This window comes from Somniosus microcephalus, chromosome 11, assembly GCF_052327205.1.
Source record: "Somniosus microcephalus isolate GS21.2 chromosome 11, FLI_Smic_1.0, whole genome shotgun sequence".
Lineage (NCBI taxonomy): Eukaryota > Metazoa > Chordata > Chondrichthyes > Squaliformes > Somniosidae > Somniosus > Somniosus microcephalus.
The window spans coordinates 171277279-171303870 of NC_140997.1; the positions used below are offsets into that span (position 1 = coordinate 171277279).

General features: G+C 48.2%; 1 protein-coding gene across 1 annotated transcript in view; it reads left to right on the forward strand.

The window, feature by feature from the left end:
* Positions 1–3713: 3713 nt before the first annotated feature.
* shq1 (SHQ1, H/ACA ribonucleoprotein assembly factor) overlaps positions 3714–26592 on the forward strand; it is a 133299-nt gene continuing 110420 nt past the window's right edge. Inside the window, 6 exon segments of the mRNA XM_086001428.1 lie at positions 3714–3942; positions 4056–4236; positions 4407–4471; positions 21663–21785; positions 25948–26028; positions 26031–26098. Coding sequence (XP_085857554.1) covers positions 3840–3942; positions 4056–4236; positions 4407–4471; positions 21663–21785; positions 25948–26028; positions 26031–26098 — 621 coding nt within the window. The 5' untranslated portion in view covers positions 3714–3839.

The following is a 26592-nucleotide window of genomic DNA, read 5'->3' on the forward strand; positions in this document are numbered from 1 at the left end:
CCACGTGTGACGGAGTGAGCTATCAGCAGACAGGCATGAAATCTAATCCATTTAAGGATGTGAGCTGTAACTACACTTGAGATCAGTTTATATCTGTGCTGACGGGGTTTAAACTTTCCTTCCTGCAAATTGGAGGTCTCTGAGTTGAGTTAAGCTATCATTTTAGTGTGTCTGTTCCATCAATATAGTGTCGCAAGGGGGTGTAGGAACTGAAAGTTGCTTCTGCCAGTAGCATTAGTATCTTCCATGTTTGTGGATTGCTCTGGTCCATTGCCCTAGACACACAAGGCATCAAGGGGTATGGGGAGAGAGCGGGAATATGGTATTGAGATAGAGAATCAGCCATGATCATATTGAATGGTGGAGCAGGCTCGAAGGGCCGAATAGCCTACTCCTGCTCCTATTTTTCTGTGTTTCTATGTTCCATTGCCCTTTCACCTTTTGGAACCTGTTTAGAATCCACATCAAACTGATGGAATGAAAGATAAATATCCCTTTCCCAGTCAACAGCAACTGTTGCTTATTCTTCGAGCTTATCCTATCAAAAAAAAAAATCAAAGCTCAAAACCCCTTTAATTAGGTAGGGTTGGGCTATGGCAGATATTTCTCTCATGCTTAATGCTAAGGACCGCTTTCATAAGCAAGCACTTGCTCTCTGAGCACAAGTACGACGGTATACGCACAATATCTGGTGAGGTTGTGCTGCCTGGGGTCAAACCGAACACTCTTGTTGGGGTGATTTGCTTACTGGGGATGACACAAGCCGTCATGCGTCCTCCAAGCTTTCAGATAACAGAACAAGAATCAGTTTGGCAGGCCATATGGCTTGGGTGATAATTTATATATCGGGTTTATTAAAAATTAAAACTCGACAGTTGTGAAAGATCAGCACAGCAGATTCTCCTGTGTTGCAGCATATCTCGTTTCACAAAATGATCAGATGTGACTCTTTGTAAAGCCTTCTAGTAATACTGATCCTGAACCAACGCCTGTCATAGAAAATTGATGCTTTAGTTGAGTCCACCCCATGGAGCTTTCACCTGTTTAATTCCATATCGGTGGAACATCAACAGTCATTGCCTATCAGATCATTTCTTCTGTCTGAGGAGGGAGCTGTCAGTCAACTACTTTCCCCAGAGAAAGCCTTTGGGACAGTATCTGCCATGAGAACTCAAATGAAGTGTTGCAGGCAATCGAGATTTATTCACCAATCAAACGGTCTAATGGCACTTGGCAGGTTTCTTGCAGAGCAAATTTGATTGACAACCCAGCCTTTGGGAATGATCATATACACGTAGCATCCGGACCTTGTAATGTCACGCCATAGGCCTGGGGTGATTCAATAAACACGTAAACTCTTTGGGGTGACTGTCTGTATGCACCAACCCGAACAAGGCCCTCTGTGGTATTTCCAGGCATACGTGTCAATGTGGATTCCCGTCTTGCACAGAGAGAAACCAAGTCTGCAGTCATCGACTTCCAAGTGGTACCCGCACTAGTAATAAAAAATATATAATTTCTTATGATATCTAACCGAACAGATTTTGGATCTGTCACAGTGGATAGAATTAAAATAGCAAGCAAGCAAGAAAGAAGTTGCACAGTTGCATTGTATTTACAGCACAGACACAGGCCATTCAGCCCAGCAGCTCCATGCCGGTGTTTATGCTCCACACGAGCCTCCCCCCCCCCCCCAACTCTTCTTCATCTAACTCCATCAACATATCCTTCTATTTCTTTCTCCCTCTAGCTTTCCCTTAAATGCATCTATACTATTCGCCTCAACTACGCCCTGTGGCAGTGAGTTCCACATTCTAACCACTCTCTGGGTAAACAGGTTTCTCCTGAATTCCCGATTGGATTTATTAGTGACTCTCTTCTATTTATGGCCCCCAGTTCTTGTCTCACCCACAAGTGGAAACATCTTCTCTAACGTCTACCCTATCAAACTCTTTCATAATCTTAAAAACCTCTGTCAGGTCACCCCTCGGTCTTCTCTCTTCTAGAGAAAAGAGCCCCTCTTTTGACAAATGGCATGTGTAAATTCAAGTGAAAATTCTCTGTTCCCTCAGGCTTTTCAGTTTGGGTAATTTTTCATCTTGAAATGTCATATTTTTTATTTAACGTCTCTGTGCTTCATCTCCGATGGTTACTTTGTAGTTAGTGTTGACAGCCCTCTTGTTTTTTTTTAAATTTAAGGCTTGTTCAATCTTTTCTGATGGGTATAACCTCTCAGTTCTGGTATCCTAGTAAATATTTCTTGCACCTTTTCCAGTGCCTCTATGTCCTTTTGATAATATGGAGACCAGACCTGTTCACACTTCTCCAAATGTGGTCTAACCAAGGTTCTATACAAGTTTAACATAATTCTCTGCTTTTCAATTCTATCCCTCTAGAAATGAACCCCAGTGCTTTGTTTGCCCTTTTTATGGCCTTATTAACCTGTGTCGCTACTTTAAATGATTTGTCTATCTGCACCGCCCCGGACCCTCTGTTCCTGTACTCCAGTTAGACACTTATTTTCCAAGGAATATGTGGCCTCCTTATTCATCCTACCAAAATGTACTACCTCACACTTGTATATTGAACTTGAATTTATATAGTGCCTTTTATGACCTCAATGCCCCAAAGTGCTTCACAGTCAATTAAGTACTTTTGAGTGAAATCACTAGTGTAATGTAGAGAAATGTGGCAACCAGTTTGTGGACACCAGTTTGTGGACACCATTGACCCACAAACAGCAATGAGATTAATTGACCAGATAATCTGTTTTAATGATTTAGGCTGAGGGATAAATATTGGCCAAGACACCAAGAGTTACTCCCCTGCTCTTCTTAAAACCGTGCCATGGAATCCTTTACGTCACCTGAGAGAGCAGATGGGACCTTGGTTTAACATGTCAACTGAAAAATTGCACCTGCGACAGTGCAGCACTCCCTCAGTGCTTCACCTGAAGTGTTAGCCTAGACTATGTGCTTCAGTTTCTGGGGTAGGGCTTGAACCAACAACCTTCTGACTCTAAGGCTACCAGTGAGCCAAGGCCAACATGAAAATCGTACGGAATCTCCAAATGTTGCTTGAATACATGCTTGGCTGTTCAGTTGCAGCTATTGTTGGAGACTGCTTTGTCTTTTTGTGCGTTATAAAAAAATTATGGCTATTTTCAATTTTTTTTCCTCCAATTTCCACAAATTGTAGTTTTAACCACTGATTGCACATTTGAAATTGCAGTTTGTCTCATACCTCAAGTTAACCTGCAGTTGAGCAAAATTAGATCTATAATAATTGTAGTCTTGTATTTATTTATCACTCCAATATTTTCCCTTGCTGACGAATGTTGGGGTATGGTTCCTTGGTGTGGGGGGAAGGAGCTGTCTGGTACCTCAGCAAAAGGTGGTTCTTTGTGTGAAACCCTAGACAGGGAGGAGGAAGTATCTCAGCCATGTCTGATTCTGCTCTCGTATGACATGTAAATGCGCATGTTTCCAGAATGGGTCACTGGATAGCGAAACTCTGGGTAGTTTTCCCCCCCATTTCCCCTGCCCAAGCTCATGCAGTACCAATTGCATCATCGAATTGCTCTGAATGAGATGAGTTCACTCGGCACAGACTGTTGACCAAACAGCTGACCGTCCTGGTCTACGTGGCTCTCTGCCACGGAGCCGGCAAGGAGCGGCACAGCTGTGATGCATTACTTGACACTGCCTTATTAGACACGTTGCAGGCTAAATTACTAGCAAATACTAATTTTTACACCAGATGTTTGCATGCCCAAAGATGTTTGTTCAACCTGTTGAACTTTGAATGGAATAGAGGTGAAACCCCCTGAAGCAAATGGCATGTGTGCAGAGTCAAGTGAAAATTCTCTTGTTCCCTCGGGCTTTTCATCTTGGAAATGTCATGTTTTTTATTTAACATCTTCGCACTTCATCTTACTTTATGGTTAGTTTGACAGTCCTCTTTATTTTATTTAAGGCATGTTTCAGTCATATTCCAACAAAAATGTGAGCGAAAGCTTCTCAGTATAAATTAATTTATGCTGTGGTTTCTTGCAGGATTTGTGTATCTTCTCTCGCAATCATCTGGAGTAACTATGATCACTCCTGCCTTCGAATTAAGCCAAGAGCTGAATTTCCTCACCATTATAATCCATGTTCCATATGCAAAAGTGAATGAAGTTGACCTGTACATTGATGGAGTGGACTTCAAATTTTACGTTAAGCCATACTTCTTAAGGCAAGTACTGCAGCAGTGGGATTTGGAGTGCTTGGTTTTAATTGCCCCAATTCTACTGCTAATTTTTGTTATGGTGCATTGGCAAACCTATTTGTCACTATTTCCTAATGTGTTAACACAATGTTTTAGCCTTATAACCTCAAGCATATGCTCTCCCTTTCTGAAAACAGATTGACTCTTCCAGGAAAGATAGTGGAGGACGGTAGAGAAAAGGCTTCATATGATGCTGATGCAGGTATGGATGTTAAATATCTCGTTTGCATTGGCTTTAATCTTTGGTCAAGTGTTTTCAAGTGGTTGTAAGGATGCAAAATGCACTAATGGAATTGTGAACTGTTACGCTATCATTGATTCTGCTTTTAGAGTATTTTAAAATCGGCTCAGAAGTACTCTGTCTTCGTGAGAGAAAATATATTTTTAGCTTTCTTACTGAATTTGTCCTGGATGTAACTCACCAAGCCTTTTGACATTTTAACCATGACAATTATACATATTTATTATACCTATAGTGGAGTTTTCTTTCAGGTTCATATGCTATATTTTTTTGTGTGGACTGTATTTCTGTCCTTGAGGTGAGCAGTGGTCAAAGCATTGTTTTCCTACTTTACACCGGTATCGACATGGGCCACTTGGCTTTTTGGTAGTGATGCAAAAAGATCAAAACAGAAGTAAACTCCTATGACTTAAAAATGCTTAGCAACGGAAAGAGATTCGAATGGAGTTTGGCGTCTTTTAACGTTTGGTGTGTTCACTGTCTTCTGAAACACCGGCTCAGGGCCATTTGTGAGCAGGTTGTGCATTTTTGTTTTTGTTTTCAGTGCGTTTCCATAAAAGTAACCGGTCCTTCTAAGGAGGTTTAATATGCTGACACCAGCAACACTGAGTATACTCAGCCCAAAGGGATCTTTTTGCCCTGTGTCACTGCAGCGTTTTTGTTGGCGTTTTAGCTGCCGCAGATGGATTAATACAGCCCCTATCCTGAAATTGGATTTTTAAATAAAGCTGCAGAAATGAAGGCAGCCTGTTGATGTCGTCGACGGGTTAAGTACTTCGCACTGATTGTTATAGCTTTCTCCTTTCAACAATCCAGACAACTCCAACCTGTTGTCTCCGCCTTCTGGCACAGTTGGGAAATGAGCAATTTGTTGGCCTGTTTTACTGGCACGTCCTCTCTCTGAGCCCTTATTAATTTCCTACAGCTGGTGTCAGAGTGAAGGAGCAAATGAGAAATGATAGTTAATGTTAGTTGTGCTCATCCAAAAGAAAATGACATTAATGTACATGCTGAGAATCACTAAGATGAAACTCCAGCCCATCGTACCTAACTGCCAACCTCAACAGAGTACCTGCTTCTGCCAGTTTATCTTCTTGCCTGTCTTCAGTGAGATTAACGAAATAGTGTATTGTCCTTTCAATCTTCGTGTTGACCTTGAGTCCCAGTGTGAAATGTGTTTGTGCACTCTGAACTCTGTTGCTACCGGTGCAAGTCCACAGCACTAAACGAGTTTGGTACGCAATGCCACTAACTTGGTAACTTCACTGAAAGGCCACAAGACTGGCATGAGAAATGGAAGTGTGCCCGCCTCTTCGACCGAGCAGTGTCAGCTCCTCCTTCGGCTCCCATTTTTTCCCCCGTACACCTTTGTGAAGCACCTTTTGTGAGATGTTTAAAAGCACTATGTACATGCTAATTAATGTAATCAGTGATGATCTTCATAAGATTCGATGTGTTTTGTCACCCCAAGTTGGGGGTATTTAATATTGATACTGGATACAAAGCGTGAAGAAAGAACAACAAACTTTCATTTATGTAGTGAATTTTGTGTGCTGAAGATGTCTCAAACACTTCACAGCCAACAAATTATTTTTGAAGTGTGTTTTGTGGACAAATACAGCAGACAATTTGCATACAGCAAGGTCCCACCAGCTTTGAGACTTTAAAAAAAAAAAAAATTGTATCTACAATTCAAAATATTAATCATTTACAATCTCAGCCTACTTGTAAAATTAGAAACAAATAGCATGGGGGAAGATTTATGTTGGCAACATGCAGCAAAATTGTAAATGCATTCTTTGTCTATATGTTTTTACTATAAATAGCCAGTAGCGAAAATCTCTTTTCCCCCCCCCCACCCCATGTGTTTTTTTAACGTATTAAATTCTTCTCTGAGCACAATGCTTGTATTGTATTTTATTGTAGTGGCACTTGGAATTTGGGGTTGTGGTTTTGTGCCAAGGTTTCTCTACAGAAAAAGACACTTATTTGTCCAAAGACCATGTAAAATCACATACGCTCTTATGACTGCATGTTTGGCTAACATTTGAATTGATCTGATATCAAAGGGGCAGTGTAACACTGTCGTTGGCTGACGTAGGTGCCAGCTTATAAGAGATGGCCTTTTATGTTGATGCAGTCAGTGTGAAGCTTACTTGATAATCTGTGGCTGCTCCCCGTGCTGCTATTAAATCTCTACGGATTGGGAAATAGCCTGTCAGCTCTTCAATTTGTAAAATTTTTGCCGGCAGTCAGAGGCAGCAACAATGTGTGTTTGAGTCCACAGAGGTGGAGTTCTACAGTTCTGCACACACAGTGATATAAGCAGGCAGTGTAACCAGCTATAAGACCAGAAAATGCTGGAAATACTCAGCAGGTCAGGCAGCATCTGTGGAGAGAGAGAAACAAAGTTAACGTTTCAGGTTCAATGGCCTTTCGTCAGAACTGGAAAAAGTTAGAGATGTAACAGATTTTTAAGCAAGTGCGGAGGCGGGGAAAGGGGAGGAAAGAACAAAAGGGAAGGTCTGTGATAGGGTGCAAGGCAGGAGTGATTAAAAGACAAAAGATATGATAGCAAAAGGAGATGGTAATGGGACAAGTAAAGAAACAAAAGATGAGTCTAGAAGTGGTGTAAATGGGGATAGCACAATCATCAACAGCTGCCATGTGGAAAAATAGGGGCAGAGGTTATGGTCTGAAATTATTGAACTCTATGTTGAGTCCAGAAGGCTGTAAAGTGTCTAATAGAAAGATGAGGTGCTGTTCCTTGAGCTTCGTTGGAATAGTGTAAGAGGCCGAGGACAGAGAGATCAGAGTGGGAGTGGAGCGGAGAATTAAAGTAGTGTAACCAGCTACAGCACTTAAAAATCAAACTTCACCATTCGAAAGATCTTACATTTATATAGAGGCTTTTACATTGTCAGGACATTAAAAAGTGCTTCACTGCCAATATAGAGATGGGTATGGAGATATATAGATAGATGTTATATGTCGAGTCATATACAACTTGCATTTATAAAGCGCATTTAACGTAGTAAAATGTCCCAAGGCACTTCACAGGAGCGATTATCAAACAAAATTTGACACTGAGGAGATAGTAGGACAAAAGAGGTAGTGTGGCGGAGCCACTGAGTGACTCTGGGCAACTGTACATAATTCCCTTTAACGATGTTCTAACACCAGCCTAAGTCTGTACCATTGTGTTAGACATTACTTCGTTTTGTATATAGTGTTTGTATGCACGGGGCGTGGCCCCTTTAAGAGCGCGGGAAAACGTGGGTAAACGCGATGACGTCATGTCGCAAACCACGTGACTGCCTAGGCAGTCCTCGTGGAAGCTCCATCTTGTACAGACCTGTTTTCGTGGTTCTCCTATATCGATCTTAACAAACTGTTTAAACTCGTTTAGTTTTACATTAAAAGCCTGTTTGGTTGATCGCCTGAGTCGACCTCAGTTCTTAGTTAGGAATTCGTCAATTCCTACATTGGTGACCCCGTCTTTTGTGAATGTTTTTCGCAAAAAGAACAACATGGAGGCCAACGCCGTTTCGTTGAAGCTACCGCAGTTCTGAGAGCAGCAAGCAACCTCGTGGCTCATTCAGGTCGAGGCACAATTCGCACTGAGGGACATCGTTGCGGATCAGACCCGATATCTCTATGTGGTCTCCGTCCTCGACGGCTCTACCGCCTCATGGATCGTCAGCCTCTTCAAGAACCCTCCAACAGAGCGCAAGTACGAAACACTTAAAGCGCGGTTGCTGCAAGTTTTCGGGCTCACTAAATCGGAGCGCGCCAGTCGACTGCTCGCTATGCCCGGGCTCGTGGACTCCAAGCCTTCGGAGTTAATGAGCCAAATGCTCGCCCTCCTTGGCTCCGAACCGGAATGCTTCCTATTCGGGAATTATTCCTCAGCCAGCTACCAGAACAGGTGCAAGCTGCCCTGGCCAGATCCGAAGTTGAGGACAGCGCAGCACTCGCGGCAGAGGCAGACAAAATATTCGCAGTTACTCAGCAGTACTGCGCCGCCACGAGGCGCCCATCCCCCACAGACGCCGCCCCAGCTCATCAGCCTGCTGAGCTGTGTCCCTACCACGTGCGGTTCGGCGCGAAAGCGAGACATTGCCGCCCTCCCTGCAGTTTCCCCCCAAAAAAACACTACGACCACCGAGGACCGGGCCTAACAGGCACCCCGCGGCCGCGTTGGCGATCGGCAATGCGGGCAAGCTGCTGTTTATCACCAATACTCTCTCCGGTCGTCATTTCCTGCGCGACACCGGGGCGCAGTGCAGCATATTACCCGCGTCCGCCCTTGATGTGCAGACCAGGATTCACGGTCTCGACCTTGAAGCGGCCAATGGCGCGGCAATTCGGACCTTCGGCAGACGGTGGGTGCAGTTGTGTTTTGGAGGCCAGCGTTTCCACTGGGAGTTTGTGACTGCCAAGGTTTCGCAACCCATTCTCGGCGCGGATTCCCTGTGCGCCAACAGTCTCCTGGTTGACGTGAGTCAATTTCTACAGTAGGTTTTAAGGAGCATCTTAAAGGAAGAAGAGAGTTGGTGAGGTTTAGGAAGGGAATTCCAGAGGTTACACAGGGTAAATGTGTTGTTAAAATAATTATAGTTTAGATGGAGCCTGGAGCACAACTGCTTTTTGAGAACAGACAGGTTTTTTGATCTGTACGTGACTCTGGATGTGCTAGCTTTGCCCTAATTATATTTGGCTGAAACCTGAACAGATACGCAAGGAAAATAATAGTAAAATGCTGCTGGTGCTGGAAATGTGATACTGAATATTTTGAGGTTTGCATTTCTTTTGCGGGTGGGAGAGGTTTTTCAGATTTGGTCTTGTTCAAAATTTTTAACAGGGCATTTGAGGTTCAACAGCTTGAAACCTTCAAACTGCAAATGGTGTATATAATAACTACATCTGTTTAAAAACCTTGTACTTCCACCCACATTCTTTCTAAACGCTACAGAAACACAAAGGCTTGATGAGCTGAAAGTACACGTTTTAATTTTCTGTGAGCGGTGACTTTATTCAGAAATGACCATCATTTACTTGTTGAATGCAACTAATGAACAGCATGAGAAAATACCACAAAATTCAAAGAAATCATGTCTCCTTTTATCTTACTCTATTATCACTCTGTCACATTCCCTGTTCGCCAGCTAATCACTTTACAGGTCATTTTCTTTTCTTGTGTATGTGGCCTCTTTACCCCTCCCCCAGTCACTTGTTCTGTTACTTCTTATTAGCTGTCCATCTGTAATATTTACCAGTTCTGACAAAGTGTTATATGTCTGAAACTATAACATTTTTTTCCTTTTTCCACAATTACTGCCTGGCCTGCTGAGTGTTTCCAACATTTTTCTGTTTTTGTTCAAAGAAAAGTTAATTGGCAGTTTGTGACATGGCCTTACGATTAAAAAAAAACCTTTGTTTTGTTGCCTTTTTAAATAGGCCACTTTGCATTGAACTCATAATTGAATATAATTGCCTTTCAATAATCAATTCTAAATTATCACAGTTTCTGTGGGATTAATTTGTTTCTGCCATTGCCCAAATACAATGAGTCAGCTGCTTAAATAACGGGAAAATCAGATGGAATGCCACATTTTACATTTATATTTGCTGAGAAAACCATGTAATCTTCCCCTTCCTGCACAATAAAAGGCAAACTCCAGGTAGTCCTTTTGAAAGTTTTATCTTGCTGTCAATGTTGTGCGACGTGAGGATCTTTTGGAAGAAATGCTTTCATTCAGCTCCACTGCTTTATTGTACAGTAAAGGAAAAGGAGATTGATTTTGCTGGCTTGTGGACCTGCCTGTGATGTGTGTGTGCAAAATCTCTTCATCTACAGGACAATGACTAAATCTGAACTGGAGTAATGCACCTTTCTTTATTCACCAAACTGGTGCCATGCTTGAACTGTACCTCACTTAACTCTGAAGTGAGTGCTTTGTCGGGATGGAACAGATGAGGGATGATTTGTGTGAGCCGACAAAGCCAGCACAATTACATAGAATGTACAGCACAGAAACAGGCTGGTCGTGCCAGTGTTTATGCTCCACGTGCGCCTCCTCCCACCCTACTTCATCTAGCCCTATTGGTATATCCTTCTCAATGTTAGACCGTGAAATATTTAAACAGCTAATCGTTGCTGTTAGAAATTTGAGTCTACCCTAAATACGTTCTTGGCTCCAGTGGTGTCCGTTGGTCCCATAAGAAATCTGAGCGTCTTTTATGGGAATTGACTCCAGGATAATCCAAGAGGGTTTTCAACCCTTATGACCTGAACTAGATACAGGAAACTTTCTGATATCCGGCACTGATGGGACCGAGATGGTGCCGTACCATCAAAAGTGCCGGACATACCAGCATAATGTTGAAACATACAGAACTGAAAAGCTCCGTGTGAATCAACAAACCCTGTTGCTTAGCAACAGCTTCAAAACAGTCAGCTGCAGCTGCAAGCGCCTCTAGCTGAAGCTGTTGCTGTAGCTACAGACCTTGCAGTGCCTGACTGGGGGGGGAAAAAAAAAGCAATGAGAACTAAAAAAAACTACAGAATACGGCTCCTGATTTTTGCCGTTAGATCGAGTATTCCAGACATATAACCTCCGGATAAACCAAAGTTTCCTGTATTTGTGTCTTTTGCAGGTGTAGCTGTTCAGTCTGTCTGAAGGCAGACTGAGTAAACGCTTTGTGAAAACAGGCTTTATACACATCATTAAGCTGCTTTATTTCACAGGGAGTAAATGCACAGAGAAGCAGTTATGATCAGATTCTGAGTTCAATCTGAACCGCGTACCTTGATGTAATTAAAACCTACCTGTTTTACCAAGCGTTTTGGTTACCTATCCTAATGTCACCTTTAACACGGTGTCATTTTTTGTCTGATTAAGTTCCTCTGAAGCACTTTGGGGCGTTTTACTATGTTAAAGGCGCTATATAAATGCGTTGTTGCAAAAATGAAGAATATGCAATGCTTTCTCACATCAGTGGGTTTGGACTTGCACAAGATGATTTCTAACCTCTTCTCCGCGAAGTCATCACAACTTTCCCCTTTAACAAATCCTGACTGCCTTCACAGCCTTATTGTTCAGTGTCTATTGACCCACTGGGTCAGCTTTTAGTCAAAACTGACTGTCCACCCAAGTGTGGAATTCACCAGCCTAATTTGGCAATGATTCCTGCATGAGTTCTAATGAGTGGAGTTGTTGCAGCAGCAATACGTTTGATTGATCCTGGCAACTGTCTGAAGCTGAGCCAGACCGTTCGCAACCTTGGTGTTGTGTTTAACCCCGAGATGAGCTTCTGACCACATTCGCTCCTTCACCAGGTCCGCCTACTTCCACCTCCGTAACATCGCCCGGCTCCGCCCCTGCCTCAGCCCATCTGCTGCTGAAACTGATGGGCCTTCAATAACCACAAAACTAGAAGTTATAGACTTCAACAAGTTGGCTTTTAATCACTAAGATCAGAGCTAACATCTCAACACGCCGACTGGTTCACAGGAATGAGTCATACAGATCCTGGGATCTTTATGTAAGAGAAGTCAGGGGCGGAGCCAAGAGCCAAGACCTGGAACCTCCCAGGTTAGTCGGGAAAGAGGAAGTGAAACTATACACAGTGGGGGAGGGTAATATACATGAGTGCAAAACGAATACAGGATCAAGACAAACAGATTTCATTACATTCACCCCTTCTATAGATTTAGTCCATCGGGGTGATGTTTCTTATAAGTTGGTATAAGTGAGTATGTCAGGAGGTTTTGCAGTTCTCAGTGATCGGCGCAAAGCCGGTTGGGGTGCCTCTAGGGGAGTGGATTCTGGTTCCTCCGCTGTCCGGGCCTCCGCAGTGTCTTCCAGGTTATCTGCAGTGTCCTCCAGGTTAAAGTTGGGTATTGATACCTCTGGGCGTCCTGTCTCTTTGTAGTGTAGGTCTTCATCGGGTAGTCTCCCATCGTTCTCTCCGCTCCCCGAGGGAGCGAGGTCTTTTATGGAAACAGTGTCCTTTCGCCCGTCCGAGTATTCGATATAGGCGTACTGAGGGTTTGCATGGAGGAGCTGTACCTTTTCCACAAGGGGGTCCGTTTTATGGCCTCTCACGTGCTTCCGCAATAGTACTGTCCCCGGAGACGTCAGCCACGTGGGTAGAGATATGCCCGAGGTGGATTTCCGGGGGAAAACGAACATCTTTTCGTGAGGGGTAGCGTTAGTGGCAGTACATAACAGAGACCTTATGGAGTGGAGCACGTCTGGGAGGACTTCCTGCCAGCGGGAGGTTGGAAGGCCTTTTGACTTTAAGGCTAACGTGGCAGCCTTCCAAACAGTAGCATTCTCCCTTTCCACTTGCCCATTACCCCGGGGGTTGTAGCTAGTGGTTCTGCTAGTGGCTATCCCCTTCGAGAGCAAGAACTGGCGCAGCTCGTCACTCATGAATGACGTCCCCCTATCGCTGTGTATGTAGTTCGGCATGCCAAACATGCAGAATAGATTACAGAGACACTTGATGACCGTGGCACTGGTCATGTCTGGGCAGGGAATGGCGAAGGGGAAGCGGGAATATTCATCAATGATATTGAGGAAGTAAACGTTACGGTCGGCAGAGGGAAGGGGTCCCTTGAAGTCCAGACTTAGGCGCTCGAATGGCCGTGTGGCTTTGATAAGGTGTGCACGGTCAGGCCTGTAGAAACGAGGCTTCCATTCCGCACAGATGCAGCAGGCTCTGGTCATTGCCCTGACCACCTCGATGGAGTGGGGCAGATTGTGGGACTTTATAAAATGGTATAGTCGGGTGACCCCTGGGTGACAGAGGTCGTTGTGGCGACCCTGTAATTTGTCCGTATGAATGCTGGCTCACATTCCCCGCGATAGGGCGTCTGGGGGTTCATTAAGGGCTCCCGGCCTGTACATAATATCATAGTCGAACGTGGATAGTTCAATCCTCCACCTGAGTATTTTGTCATTCTTGATTTTCCACCTTTGTTTGTTATTAAACATGAAAGCCACCGACCGCTGGTCGGTGAGCAGGGTGAAACGTTTGCTGGCTAGGTAGTGTCTCCAGTGCCGCACTGCCTCCACTATAGCCTGTGCCTCCTTCTCGACAGAAGAGTGCCTGATTTCAGGTCCCTAAAGGGTTCGGGAGAAGAAGGCCACAGGTCTCCCAGCCTGATTGAGGGTCGCAGCTAAGGCAAAGTCTGACGCATCGCTTTCGACTTGAAAGGGAATGCATTCGTCCACTGAACACACTGCAGCCCTTTCAATGTCCTGTTTAATACTGGTGAAAGCCTCCCGAGCGTCAGCTGATAGTGGGAAGGACGTCGATTTAATGAGGGGTCGGGCCTTATCAGAGTAATTGGGCACCCATTGGGCATAATACGAAAAAAATCCCAGGCACCTTTTTAAAGCTTTGGGATTGTGTGGCAGGGGCAGTTCCTTTAGGGGGCGTAATCGGTCAGGGTCCGGTCCAATTACCCCATCTTCCACCACACAGCCGAGGATACAGAGACGGGTTGTGTTGAAGACACATTTGTCTTCGTTGTAGGTTAGATTCAGCTTTAGGGCAGTTTTTAAAAATCTCGCAAGATTTAGATCGTGGTCTTGCTGGTTGTGCCTGCAGATAGTGACATTGTCCAGATAGGGGTAGGTAGCTTGTAGTTTATTCTCGTCAACCATGCGGTCCATCTCACGTTGGAAGACCGAGACCCCATTTGTTACCCCGAAGGGCACTCTGAGAAAATGGTAGAGGCGCCCATTCGCTTCGAAGGCGGTGTATGGGCGGTCCTCCGTTCTAATGGGGAGCTGGTGATATGCGGATTTGAGGTCGATAGTCGAGAAGACTCGGCATTGCGCAATCTGGTTGACCATTTCTGATATGCGGGGTAAAGGGTAGGCGTCCAGCTGGGTATAAATATTAACAGTCTGGCTGTAGTCAATTACCATCCGTTTCTTTTCGCTATTTTTAACTATGACTACTTGGGCACGCCACGGGCTGGTACTGCATTCAATAATGCCTTCCCGCAGGAGTCTGTCCACTTCCGCCTTGATAAAGTGTCTGTCTTCCAGACTGTACTGTCTACTTTTGGTCGCTATGGGCCTACAGTTCGGAGCGAGATTAGCGAATAAAGAGGGCGGGCTGATTTTTAAGGTTGATAGGCCACAGACTGTGAGTGGCGGCTGGGACCCACCATATGCTAGCGTGACACTTTCGTGGTGGCACTGGAAGTCCAGGCCCAAGATTACATTAACACAGAGTTCTGGCATCACGAGGAGTTTAAAATCCTTGTAGTCCGTGCCTTTTACAGTCAGTGTTACCACACAGTAGCCCAAAATGTCCGAAGTGTGGAGCTTAGCAGCCATAGCAATTCTGCTCCGTGTAGGGGTTACCGTTAATGAGTGCCGCCGTACCAGGCTAGGGTGGATAAAACTCTCGGTACTCCCACAGTCAATTAAACATTTCGTTAAATTCCCGTTTACCTGTATGTCCATCATGGATTTTGTCAACGGGTGTGGCCTGGATTGATCCACCGTGATTGAAGCCACTGTTGGGCCCTGGGCGGCCGTTGAGTCGGGAAAAGATCCCAAGATGGCAGCCCGCACGGCACGCACGAGGCGGTGACGGAGTTGGAAATCGGATTCCCCCTGCAGACTTTGCTAAAATGCCCCTTTTTCTTACATTTGAAGCATGTAGCGTCCTTCGCTGGGCATCGTTGTCTGGGGTGCTTGGCCTGGCCGCAGAAGTAGCATTTCGGGCCTCGAGACATTGCTGCTGTAGTAGGACTCCTGGGTGAACTTCTGTGTGGGGACTCCGGCGGCGTAGAGCTGGTCTGAGACCTGGATGGGGAAGATGGCTGATTCCAAGATGGCGGCCCCCTCGGCGCGCAAGAGGCGGTGAGGGCCGCATGGCCGGAAGAATAAGAGTCAGAGTTTCTCTGGGCCACGTCCAGCGATCGCGCAGTGGCCACTGCCTTTTTTAAGTCCAGGACCTCCTTCTCCAGCAGTCTCTGCCGGATATAATTCGATTTGAGGCTCGTGATGAAGGAATCGCGGACCAATTCGTCAGAGTACGCTTTGGCCATCACGGCCTTGCAGTTACAGTCCCGGACCAGGTCCTTTAGGCCCTGTAAGAAATCGTCCATTGATTCCTCTGGTCGCTGCCTGCGTGTAGCCAGCAGATGTCTGGCGTACACTTCGTTTACCGGCCTCTGGTATTGGGCCTTCAGGATAGTGATGGCCTCCGTGTAAGAGGTGGCGTCCCGGATGAACGAATAAATCCGATGACTTACGCGAGTAGTCAGTAGACTCAGTTTATCTACCTCGCTAGCGGATGAGGCCCCCGCGAAGAGTTCGAAGCATTTGAGCCAATGTCCAAATTGATTTGATGCTTCAGCAGAATGTGGATCCAAGTCCAGACGCTCTGGTTTTAGGAGTCGATCCATCCTAGTATTCTTTAGTGATTAAAATTGATGGGCCTTCAATAACCACAAAACTAGAAGTTATAGACTTCAACAAGTTGGCTTTTAATCACTAAGATCAGAGCTAACATCTCAACACGCCGACTGGTTCACAGGAATGAGTCATACAGATCCTGGGATCTTTATGTAAGAGAAGTCAGGGGCGGAGCCAAGAGCCAAGACCTGGAACCTCCCAGGTTAGTCGGGAAAGAGGAAGTGAAACTGTACATTGTGGGGGAGGGTAATATACATGAGTGCAAAACGAATACAGGATCAAGACAAACAGATTTCATTACAGAAACCTTCATCCGTGACTTTGTTACCTCGAGGCTTGACTATTACCGTGCTCTCCTAGTTGATCTTCCATCTGCCTAAACTTGTGCTCAATCCAAAACTCTGCTGCCCGTATCTTAACTCGCACCAAGTCTCGCTCATCCAGCACCCCTGTGCTTACTGACCTGCACTGGCCCCTGGTCCGACAACTCCTCAGTTTTAAAATCCTCATCGTTTATTTCAAATTCCTCCGGAGCCTTGCTCCTTCCCTATCTCTGTAACCTCCTTCAGCCCCGACAAGCAATGTTCTAATTTTTTTTGTGGGGCGGGGTGGGGTTGTGCGGCCCCTTTAACGGTTCTAGATAGAGTTGCTATTTAGGTGGTGGCCAAAACAGATGTGATTGTATTTTTTAAATATTTGATTTTGGAGTGAAAGGCCAAATGTAATTTTAAATAGGCATCAGGAAGAGATAAAATTATAAAACTGGATTTAAAAAACACAGCTGAACTGGCGAAGGAAATTCACTTTCCTTGCTTTTTAGATGTGGTGTTTGATAAGGCAGCAATGCAGCAGACTTACAATGACACCACAGACATCCGAATGACATTCCAGGAGCTCATTAAGGTGATCTGAATCTAGAGATTGTTATACTTTTTTCATGTTCCCAGCTAGACCACAGCTACTTTATCAGGCACACTGCCTCTGAACTGAAATGTATATCTTTATTCTCTGTGGTGTATGGGTGAGTGTAGCCTAGGTTTAACGATTAATACTGAAACACTGTCATTCCCTTGGGCGCATTAAATGCCCACCGTATTTTCAGTGCTATTGTTGAGATACCGCGGCAAACGTGGGAGTCGAGACCAGAGTTGGTGAAACACAACTGCTTTAATCTACATCATGGCAAAGAGAGAGCTTGAAAAGCCCGCGCAACCACTTAAATACTCCCCAGACAGGAAGTGCTCCCGGCAGCCTGTCCCTGTGGGAAACATGTTGCCGGAGGAAAGGGCCCCCGGCTGGGGGCGGCTGCTGCCGGCAGTGCGCCTGTGTAAACTGTCCGTGCCGACGTGAGCGGATTATTTCCAATGGTGGCGTGTCGCCACAGAGCTCCCCCCAGAATCCGCTTAGGAGGAGTGGACGAGTCGTGACGGTGGTCTAATGGTTCTGCTGGAGCGGCTCTGAGTGGTCGCCGGTCTAGTTGGTGGGGCCGGGCGGTTCGCCGCCGGCTGTGCTAGCTTGCTGGCGGGACGGCCTCTAGTTGGAGGTCGGGCCACGGGGACCTGTTCCCCTGGTTGTGTGTGCTGGCTTGAGCCGGTCGATGGAGACTGTTTCGACCCTGTCGCCGAGTCGCAGCTTGAAGACCTCGTCCCCAGTTTGTAGTACCTCGTACGGGGGTCGCAGGGGTCCACGGTGCGCATCGTGTCGCACGAAGACGAAGCGTGCCTGCTGTAAGTTTGGCGGGACGTGAGGTGCGAGTTCGCCGTGGCGGTTGACCGGAAGTGGGGCGAACTGTTGAGCGGAAGAGAAAGAGTTGAGCCGCTGCTTTTCGGCCGACCAAGGCGTGGTAGCCTCCGGGAGGAATTCGCCTGGTACGCGCAGCGGTTGTCCGTAGACTAACTCCGCTGCTGAGGACTGGAGGTCGTCCTTGACCGCGGTGCGTAGGCCTAGTAGCACCCACGGTAGGCGGTCAGTCCAGGTACTGTCCTGCAGGCCGGCGCGGAGTGAGGCCTTGAGTGACCTGTGGAAGCGTTCACAAAGCCCGTTGGCCTGCGGGTGGTACGCCGTGGTTCGGTGGAGTGTCATCCCGAGGTTGCGTGCTGTGGCCGTCCAGAGTTCGGAGGTGAACTGGGTGCCTCTGTCGGAGGTTATGTCGGCCGGTACGCCGAACCTCGCGACCCAGGTGTTAACGAACGCCCTGGCGATGTCGGCTGTGGTGGTGGAGGTCAGCGGCACTGCCTCAGGCCAGCGTGTGTAGCGGTCGACCATTGTGAGGAGATAAGTTTGGCCTTGCGATGGCGGCAGAGGACCGACGATGTCGACGTGTACGTGGTCGAAGCGGCGGCTGGGTAACTCGAAGTCTCCCAGGGGTGCTTTTGTGTGCAGCTGTACCTTAGCCCGTTGGCAGGAGGTGGCCCAAGTCCGAACATCTTTGCTGAGGCCGCGCCAGACGAAGCGCTGGGAGAGGAGTTTGACGGATGCGCGGGAACCCGGATGGGACAGCCCGTGGAGCGCGTCGAAGATGCGGCGGCGCCAAGTTGCAGGGACGACCGGCCTGGGTTGGCCGAGTGAGACGTCGCAAGTGACTGCCGTGGCTTCGGGCCCGTGCGCGACCTTGGCTAGGCGTAGCCCTGGCAGGCTGGTAGTCGCCGAGAGGAGGTTGGGTCCGTGAGCTGGGCCGCTGCTAGTTGCGCGTAGTCGACCGCGAGGTGATTCGCGCAGATGGCGGGACGGGAAAGGCAGTCGGCGACAACGTTGTCTCTACCGGAGACGTGCTGGATGTCCGTGGTAAACTCGGACACGGCCGCGAGCTGGCGTTGCTGCCTAGCGGACCAGGGTTCGGTGTGCTTGGCCATCATGTATGTGAGCGGCTTGTGGTCCACGTACGCGGTAAAGGGACGGCCCTCCAGGAGCAACCTGAAATGGCGGACCGACAGGTGGAGCGCGAGGAGCTCGCGGTCGAAAGTAGAGTATTTGACCTCCGGGGGCGCAGTTGGCGGCTGTAGAAGGCAAGTGGCTGCCACGTGCCATTGACCCACTGCTCGAACACGGCTCCGACCGCGTGGCCGGAGGCGTCGGTGGTGAGCGCGACCAGGGCATCGGCCCTCGGGTGCGCGAGCAGGGTGGCGTCGGCGAGCGCGTTTTTGGTGGCGTCGAAGGCGGCTGACGTGTCAGTGTCCCAGGCTACGGCCATCTTGCCGGATTTACCTCGGAGGGAGTCGTATAGGGGCTTCATGAGGGCTGCTGCTCTGGGGATGAACCTGTTGTAGAAGTTCACCATCCCGAGGAACTCCTGGAGGCCCTTGATGGTTTTGGGGCGGGGGAATTGCTGGACGGCCTGCACCTTGTTGGGCAGGGGGATGGCCCCAGCAGGGGTGATGTGGTGGCCGAGAAAATCGATCTCGGCTAGGCCGAATTGGCACTTCGCCGGGCTGAGGATGAGCCCATGTTGGGCTAGGCGCCCGAACAGGATGCGAAGGTGTTCGAGGTGTTCCTGTTGGGAGGAGCTGGCCACGAGAATGTCGTCTAGATAGACGAATAGGAAGTTCAGGTCCCGGAGGACTGAGTCCATAAGGCGCTGGAAGGCCTGGGCTGCATTCTTGAGGCCGAAGGGCATCCTCAGGAACTCGAACAGGCCGAATGGGGTGATGACGGCCGTTTTGGGGCTGTCCGCGGGGTGTACGGGGACTTGGTGGTAACCGCGCACCAGGTCGACCTTGGAAAAGACGGTTCGTCCGGCCAGTCGGGCCGAGAAGTCCTGGATGTGCGGCACCGGGTATCGGTCGGGGGTGGTGGCGTCGTTGAGGCGGCGGTAGTCTCCGCAGGGGCGCCAGCCTCCGCCGGGCTTGGGGGCAATGTGGAGGGGCGAGGCCCAAGGGCTGCTGGAGCGGCGGATGATGCTGAGTTGCTCCATGGTGGTGAACTCGGCTCGCGCGATTTCCAGCTTGGCCAGGTTGAGTCTGTGGGCGTGGGCAGAGACCGGGGGGCCGGTGGTGGGGGTATAGTGCTCCACACCGTGTTTGGTGGCTTTGGCCGAAAAGGTCGGGTTAGTGAGAGCGGGAAACTCGGCTAGAAGTGCCGAGTAGTTGTCCGTGGCTCTGGCGAGGCAGTAGGTCGTCAGGCCGGCCGAACGGGCCGGGGTGAATGCGCCAGGGATGGGGGCCATAGTGTTGATGTCGACGAGGCGGTGCCTCGGAATGTCGACAAGGCGGCCGTGGGCGCGTAGGAAGTCGGCGCCGAGGAGTGGGCAGAGGACCTTGGCTGTGAGGAACTCCCAGCAGTAGCGGCGGCCTGCGAGGTCGAGCGTGACCATGCGGGTGCCGTATGTGCGGATGCCAGAGCCATTGGCTGCGGCCAGCGTGATACCCCGTGCGCCACGTTGGATTTCGAGGGCGGAGGCGGGGGTGATGCTGTGCTGGGCTGCTGTGTCGCACAGAAGTCGGCGGTTGGTGCTGTCGTCGGTGACATACAGTAGGGGCCCCTTTTGCCCCGCGGCCATCGTGGGGGCCGGTGCGGGGGGGGGGGTGTTTGAAAGTGAACGGTGGCGTGCAGCGTTGGGCCCTAGTGCCAAACCGGGTGTGGTAGTAGCAGTGACCCGGATTGGAAGGGCGGTCGGGCCTAGTGGGCTGGGGAGACCGCGTGGTCGTTGCCGTGAGGTCGGGCGCGACGTCGCGGGCGGTCTGCGCGGAGAGCAGCCGGTCGGCCTTTTCGGCTATCTCATTCAGGTCCATGGAGCCAGACTCTACAATGAGCGGGCGGATACTGGTGGGGAGTTGCCAAATGAAAAGCGTGCGAAAGAGGGCGCCGGGGTTTTTGTCGTCCGAGAGGGACAGCATGTGGGAAAGCAGGTCCGACGGTGAAGCGTCACCAAGGCCTGGGAGGTCGAGGAGTTGGCAGTTGCGCTGGTAAGAGGGCGCCTGAAATTTTTTAAGAAGCGCGGCCTTCAGATGTTCGTACTTGCCTTCCACTGGTGGATCCTGCAGCGCTGCCCAAACCTTGGGGACTGTGGCGTAGGTGAGAGAGGCGACGAGGTAGTCGTACTTCGTGGCGTCGACTGTAATGCTTCTCAGCCGGAATCTGGACTCGGCTTGAACGAACCAGGCCTCGGCCAGGTTCTCCCAAAAGTCCGGTAGTTTAACCGTGACTGCGTCTGTATCCGCCATGCTAGCTTAGGATTCGTCCTGAGCGTCGGGGTCACCAGTGCTGAGATACCGCGGCAAACGTGGGAGTCGAGACCAGAGTTGGTGAAACACAACTGCTTTAATCTACATCATGGCAAAGAGAGAGCTTGAAAAGCCCGCACAACCACTTAAATACTCCCCAGACAGGAAGTGCTCCCGGCAGCCTGTCCCTGTGGGAAACCAGTTGCCGGAGGAAAGGGCCCCCGGCTGGGGGCGGCTGCTGCTGGCAGTGCGCCTGCGTAAACTGTCCGTGCCGCCGTGAGCGGATTATGTCCAATGGTGGCGTGTCGCCACACTATTGTCTTAAAATGTACTCCAGAGTATTTTCCATTGTTTGAAGTGCATCGAGACTTAAAATCCTGACCAAAGGAAGAAATAACAATTCAGAAGACAGCGAGGCAGTGGTGGTAAATTGCATGCCTCGGTTAGCATAATACTGATAAATTTCATTGGATTATTTGATGCCAAACACTGCTATCCCTTGTTCATGCTAAGTTAACTTCTGAGTGTTTTTGTTTCTAGGAACTTTTACTATAAAGATTCCGAAAGAGACTCCTGCGGAATACTTTGAGGGGTTGGATATGCTGACTGCACTTCTGGCACCAAAGGGTGCAAGATCTGCAAAGCCACTACTGGAAGAGATAGGTATGTTTTTTGCAGTCTTAAAATGTGCCATCCCTTCCCCCTCTCCCTCCCCATTTGCTTCCTTAAATAAAGTAGCGATAAAAGCTGTTTTGAACATCTGAACGATTAGAAACTCCACTCATGTTACTGATTGGCTAAGGGTGGTGGGTGGGTACTGAAGTGTCCTTCCCCAGCCTCAGAAGCAGAATTGAAAGGAGCTTTGCTTGGGAGACTGTCAGTCGGTTAACATGTTCTTGGCGTTTTAGTTAGTTGCTATCGGACGTGTCTAACTCAGCTGGTCCTTCCTCCCACGAGATTGGCTGGAATGATGGATCGAAGAGGAGCTACAGTAAATAGTTTGAGATTGTCCCTTAGGGAGTCTGTGTAATTTATTGGATTGGAGATGTTTTATTTCATTATATTTAAAATTGGTTTCTGGTGTTTGAAGCGCTATTAGCAATAGAAGCTGTACTGGCAGTAAACGAGTACATCGAGCTCCACTGCTGAAGTAAGACCTCCTTCTAGCTGACTGCTACTTTGCTTCGGAGAAAATGATGTGGCGCAGTTGCTCTTTCCCTGGTGTGTATTGGCTCAGTCCCTCAACTGAGCTCTGTGAACCACATCACAATTAGCAATGAAAGGAAGAAAAATAGTACCAAGTATTTAATTGTGTTCCCGTTGCCTTTTCTTGAAAGGACAGCACACTTGAGTGCTTTGGTCGGAGTTATTCAAAACTGCACGTGGTTTGGAATTTAACCCTGGTTATCGAGAATCCTCTTTTTTTTTTGCTGCTGGAGTTGCAAGGTTACATCGCAGAATTAGTTGTGCCTGGTTCGAGGTTTAATTTGTGCCAGGAAATTTAGGAATCTGAAATAAATGTCAATATTAGCCACAGTCGTCACACAATTATTAATGGAACCATTTTAAAGTTGATCGAGCATTTCACTCTGAGTATGCATTGTAAAATAGATCATTCTCATCGTGAAGTCACTGAATTAATAGTGAACTTTTAAAATTCTGGCAATTAATAGGTTTCTTCATCGAATTGCTCAAAAGTTCCCAGTTTATGGGACTGACTGGATTACTCTACAGAGAGCCGGCACGGACTCAATGGACTGAATGGCCTCCTTCTGTGCCGTTATGACTCTAATTGCTAAAGTTATGTTGTCTTACCTTGGTATGAATTAACCCATTGGACAGTCTCATGAATATTAACAGGAGTCGGCTATTCAGCCCCTCGAGCTTGTTCCGCAATTCTATTAGATCATGGCTGATCAGTACCTCAACCCCATTTAACCGCCATTGCTTCTTATCCCTTGATACCCCGACCTAATGAAAGTCTGTCAATAGCAGGCTAAAACATTTCAATTGACCCAGTATCCACAGCCTTTTGAGTTAAAGATTTCCCTTTGTGGGGGGAAAAAAAAGCCTTTTCTGATTTCATTGCTGAATGACCTGGCTCTAATTTTAAGATTATGCCCCATTGTTCTGGATTTCCACCACCAGAGGAAATAGTTTCTTTGTATCCCTAGTGAATCCCTTAATCATTTATTGATTAGATCACCCCATATCCTTCTAAACTCGAGGGAACACAAGCCAGGTTTGTGTAACCCGTCATCATAATTGAACCCTTTAAGCCCTGGTAGCTGGTGAATCTGCGCTGTAACCTGTCCAAGGCCAATGGCCCAGATTTTCTGGCCACCGTCGGGCGGCTTTTCATGCGTCCGGGGGCCGAAAATCGTCGAAAAAGCGGGTCGGGACCCCCCCGGCCGCCTGATTCCCCGCCCCGTCCGACTTTCGGACCGCCGTTTCCCCGCACCCTGCTGCTGCTGGCGGGACTGGTCGTCGGCACACTAATTACCAATAATTACCGCGTTGAGGTAGATTTTCCGGGGCCGTTGCGACTTTGGGGCTTTCCCCACATGAAACCCGCCTGTGGGGAACCCCGCTGCTGAGAGCTGGCGTGAAGCTTGCCGGCTTGCTAGCTGTCAGCTGCAGGTCAATGGAGAAGCTGCGATTTAAAGGGACAGCACTTGTATGTTGAAGGACCTTGTTGTTGCTGAAGGCTTGGGGCTACTTCTTCAAGGCTTCGGCACAGCTGTGGAAGGTTGGAGCCTCACACACTTCTCCAATGTGATCTCCTGGGAAGCCCCTCTCGCCACCCTCACTCAGCGCTTCCTCAGCGGAGGCATCTTACAGAAGCATGGGACGCCTTTTTTTCCTTCCCTTCTTGCCATTAGAGGATCTCCAGCAGCAGAGGCGGCAGCAGCAGAACCAGGAATAGCACCGGGAGCACCAGGCTGCTGCTCACTCACCTGAAGCTGCACAGGCCAGAAGGGGCCAGCGCTTGGAAGTGGCTTGAGAGCACCTTGCTGCGCTTTAGGGGGCCATGGGGACCCGTTTCTGCATTGGCAGTCCTACTCAGAAGGACTTCCATGAAGATCTGGTTTCTCTGTTCAACTGATGGCCAACGCTCCTCAAGAGATGTCATTCTCTTATGAGCACTCACCATGTTTTCCGTACCCTGGCGAGTTATCTCCTCCATGGAGGTTGCCAACCTTTCCATGGTGATGGTCATGAATGCAGAACCAGTTAAAGTAATGATGCAGGTACAGGTTAAGGACCCATTTGATGAAGAGAAGGAAAGATTAAATGCAATCTTGCTAGACTAGGTTGTCCTTGATAAGGACAAAAGGAGGGAATGTGGAAATATGATTTTGCCCTCACTAGTGCATGATGGGATACTTGACATCTAATGTATTTTTGTATCATTGCCGCTGGACTAAAGTCGAGTCAGCAGCAATTAACGTAATTTTCTGACCTATTGCTTAAGTTAATCACAAACTGCCAGAACAATACACTGCAGAACGATTGGGTAACCGCACCGTGTTTTGTACGCTTGCAAACTGAGGGGTGATAATGACATCTGATCAAAGAGTGAAAAGTTCTGTTAAAGTTAATCTCGTTCTGCATGAATACTGAAATAGCTTTGTACAGAGTTGACTTGTTAACTTTTATACATGATCATATGGAACTTGTGTTCTTCACTGTATAAATATGATAATCAGACATGAGTAAGCAAATCATTTTTGGTAACAAGATTCAGACAGAACCTCCTGACAGAATGTAATTAACTAACCTTGTCTGAAGATATTTCTGTCCTGCTGATTGTCCTTGTGCAAAACTCTTAATGTGTTTAAAATGATACAATACCATTACACGTGATTTATGGAACACTTGCTTGTTCGAGTGTATAAATATGCTGCATTCACTGATGTCCTTTAGAGATGTTGGCCTAGCCTTTGTCCAGGCAGCTCTCTCCTTGTATACACTTGTATGCAAGTAAAATAAAGCTTTGCTTATCTGACGGTACAGTTTGTTTCAGAGTCTTACTCGGAGTCGAGACTTCGACATGGTACACACTGCAGCCACGGTACGCCGCTGGTGGAGGGAGTGAATGTTTCAGGTGGTGGATGGGGTGCCAATCAAGTGGGCTGCTTTGTCCTGGATGGTGTTGAGCTTCTTGAGTGTTGTTGGAACTGCACTCATCCAGGCAAGTGGAGAGTATTCCATCACACTCCTGACTTGTGCCTTGTAGATGGTGGAAAGGCTTTGGGGAGTCAGGAGGTGAGACACTCGCCGCAGAATACCTAGCCTCTGACCTGCTCTTGTTGCCACAGTATTTATGTGGCTGGTCCAGTTAAGTTTCTGTTTAACGGTGACCCCCCTGCCCCCGCACCCAGGATGTTGATAGTGGGGGATTCTGCGATGGTAATGCCATTGAATGTCAAGGGGAGGTGGTTAGACTCTCGCTTGTTGGAGATCGTCATTGCCTGGCACTTCTGTGGCACGAATGTTACCTACCACTTATCAGCCCAAGCCTGAATGTGGTCCAGGTCCAAGTGAACAGAGTACTCCAGACAGAAGGGTAATCTGGGCTAAGTGTTTGTTTGAGTTTATAAATTATAGTCTCCTCAAAATTGTAATTGTAAATCTCGCACTTGATCTCTGGCCATTTGCTAACCTGTTCGACAAGTTTAAATACGCCCTCTGTAAAAATGATAATGAACTGTTGCAGTCGCTGAGCTGTCGTTGCCACTTTATAAAGTTACAATTGTTTTTTCACCTTTGTGCGGCCTTTCAGAGCAGGGTGGATGAAATACTTTTGCAATTTATTTTGCAGGACACTCTGTCAATGCTGAAATTGAAGAGGAGGAAGAATTTGACTGGGAAATTGAGCAAACTCCCTATGTAGAATTGGAAGGGATGTTATAAACTCAAGCTATTTCTATGGCTTTGGAAATCTGAGATCAGGAGTCTTCAAAAGACTGCAGGCAAGTTTTTGATGTGATGTCATTGCAGCCATGTCACCTGCCAGATAACCAGTAGTGTTCAGTGTTTGATTGAATTTCACTCTGTTGCTCCTTCCCCCTCCCTCCCTCCCTCCCCCTCCTTCCCCCTCCCGCCTTCCCCCTCCCTCCCTCCTTCCCTCTCCCTCCCTCCTTCCCTCTCCCTCTCCCTCCCTCCTTCCCCCTCCCGCCTTCCCCGTCCCTCCCGCCTTCCCCCTCACTCCCTCCCTCCTTCCCCCCTCCTTCCCCCCTCCCTCCCTCCTTCCCCTCCCTCCCTCCTTCCCCCTCCCTCCCTTCGTCCTTCCCCTCCCTCCCTCCTTCCCCCCCTCCCTCCTTCCCCCTCCCTCCCTCCTTCCCCTCCCTCCCTCTTTCCCCCTCCCTCCCTCTTTCCCCCTCCCTCCCTCTTCCCCCTCCCTCCCTCCTTCCCCCCTCCCTCCCTCCTTCCCCCCCTCCCTCCCTCCTTCCCCCCCTCCCTCCTT